The 2492-nt window shown below is 24.7% G+C and overlaps 1 protein-coding gene across 1 annotated transcript; it reads right to left on the bottom strand.

The window, feature by feature from the left end:
• Positions 1-1201: 1201 nt before the first annotated feature.
• On the bottom strand, positions 1202-2309 carry LOC105461691 (cytochrome P450 4g15-like; the record flags this gene model as incomplete). Its single annotated transcript, XM_011708202.1, has 3 exons — positions 1202-1430; positions 1505-1684; positions 2132-2309. Coding segments are annotated over 3 exons (528 nt in total), but the record flags the coding sequence as incomplete, so codon positions are not given.
• Between the last annotated feature and the right edge of the window lie 183 nt (positions 2310-2492).

Here is a 2492-nt window from a genome sequence, read left to right as displayed (position 1 = left end):
GTGTGCTCTTCCGATCTATTTTCAATATTTTATTTTACAATTACATTTGTTATATGTATGCAATAAATAATTCACTGTATAAACTCTCGCACAAAGCCTCCTCCGTAAGTCGAATTTTCATATTTTAGCCTTCTTTTACTCGAATTTCGATAAATTGAAAATTCTATAACTTGTAGTGTTTTTCTCTTCCCTTGAGATTCAAATTATCACGATTCGACTGTATTTAAAATTAGTGCTTTAAGAAAATTAGCAAATCGTTTAATATATAAAAATTAAATTGTTCTACTGAAGATTTTAAAGAAATCTTTAATAAGTTAACGTAAAATATTTTATTACTTCATTTTATCTAATACAACACTAGAAAGCGTTATAAATTCTTTCCGGCATCCTGCCAAAGTACTACGTCACAGCAAATATGATTGCTTTAATTAAACATTCTACAACGGAAATGAAAATAAAAAGCAGTTATTCGAAATTCTTCGAATTCTCCAAGATTTAAAGTTTGATAGAAAAAGGAATGAATTCGGATCAGAAATGTGAATTGTCAATAATCATATTATTTAAAATTTTCATTTATTTACAGTAAACGATATATTTATAAAATGTATTGTAAAATACAGTACAATGTTTGGTATATAAGTGAAATATATACTATTAATAACTTACGTATAATAAATGCATTGTCGGTTCAACAATGCGATTGCGCTCTTCAAGTAAACATTAAATTTAACCTACGATAGTTCAGTTAACTGATAGCGATTGCATGAAACAGCATATTTGTCCGCTATTCCGCATATTATATAAAAAAATGTAAAATTACTCTTATTGCCAATAATGATTACTCGGAAGCAGAAAGAGTATATATGTCTTCTTGCTATCGATCTCTAGAAATATATATGTATTGGCAAATTCTTATTTCAAGAGCTACGTACGAAAGATGGGTTCAGCATTTTATTTTATTTTATTTTATTCTTTTTTATCTCATTATCATATTATATAATATAAAACAATCTATCTCTGCAAATATTACCTGCAGTAAATATATCAAAAATAATTAAGATTTATAATTGCAATTAAAACTTCAATTCCAAAACCACAAAATATGTTATTTATTCACTTTGTACAGATTTTCAAAGTATTATACAATTATATAATTTAAAAATTAAATATGCATTAATAATATAAATCGTTGCAATACCTACACGCAAAACTTATATTTAAAAAATATTTTTTAATTTATATTATTTTTGAACTATGTTATTAAAGATCCCGTTTTTCAATCCTGCATTTTAAAGGCTCAACAGTAGATATAAATAAATCCGTCTTTAATTTTATCTCATTTATCTGAACTCTTCTGTCCACTTTGAATACAAATGTTCGTACCAGAGTAGCTAAAATAACTTTCATAGAAATCATCGCGTACCTCGCGCCTGCAAGTTTAATAATTATATATAGAAAAAAATCTCAATTTTATTGCAATATTTTGTAATTTATTTATGCTTACCTATACAAGTTCTTGGTCCGTCGTTGAAAGGGATATAATAATATGAATGATAATCTTTTATTCTTTCTGGCAGAAATCTGTCTGGGTCAAATTTCAATGGATTCGGCCAATACTTTTCATTTCGATACATCCGCATAAATGCTAGGATAACATTAGTGTTTTTTGGTAAAATAGAATCTCCTGAAATGTATTCTTTTGTAATTAGCTAATACTATAATTAAAGCATAATAACAAAAAGTATTTCAATTAGCTTTAAATGTTATTGTATTGGCAGATTTTATTACATATAAATATATAAAATTGGCAAAAGGCAAAATTATATTATTTAATGAAATTAAAATAATTTTTATTATATTTTTTTGAATTTTCATCAAAATAAATACCATCTGTCCTAAAATTTTTAATTTAAGATTAAACACACACAACTATATTTTAACCATAATCCAATAAAATTTTAAAATGAATGTCAGGCATGTACAAATAATAAAAGATTAATCATCATTATTAGTGACTAATTTTTCATTATCCACATTCCTGAAATTTAATTTGTTTATTATAGGTAATAAATAAACAAAAACATAGTAAACTTATTATTAATGTTTGCTTAATAATAAAAAATTATCACACCTATTTGGAGATCTTTACTTAGCTGCCGACTAATCATAGGAACAGTAGGAAAAAGTCTCATTGTTTCCTTAATTACTCGATCCATATAATTCATATGATGTAAATCTTCATATTTAACTGGTGCAGATGTTGGCGTTTCCGTACCGTAAATTTCCGACAATTCTTTATATACTCTTTCCTTTTACGAAATAAAATAAAATATTTTTTTATACCAATATAAATCAATACAACTATAATATCAAAGATTATTGAATAATTAAATTTTAAATTGGAATATTTTCCGAGATTAATCAAAGTGTTCATAATATGATATAGATTTATATATACATAGTTCCTATATATATATACTTATATATATATA

The sequence above is a fragment of the Wasmannia auropunctata genome, unplaced genomic scaffold, assembly GCF_000956235.1.
Source record: "Wasmannia auropunctata unplaced genomic scaffold, wasmannia.A_1.0 LD280587.1, whole genome shotgun sequence".
In the NCBI taxonomy this organism is placed as follows: domain Eukaryota; kingdom Metazoa; phylum Arthropoda; class Insecta; order Hymenoptera; family Formicidae; genus Wasmannia; species Wasmannia auropunctata.
The sequence above is the reverse complement of the archived record's forward strand: the minus strand, read 5'-3'. Positions and strand labels throughout refer to the sequence as shown.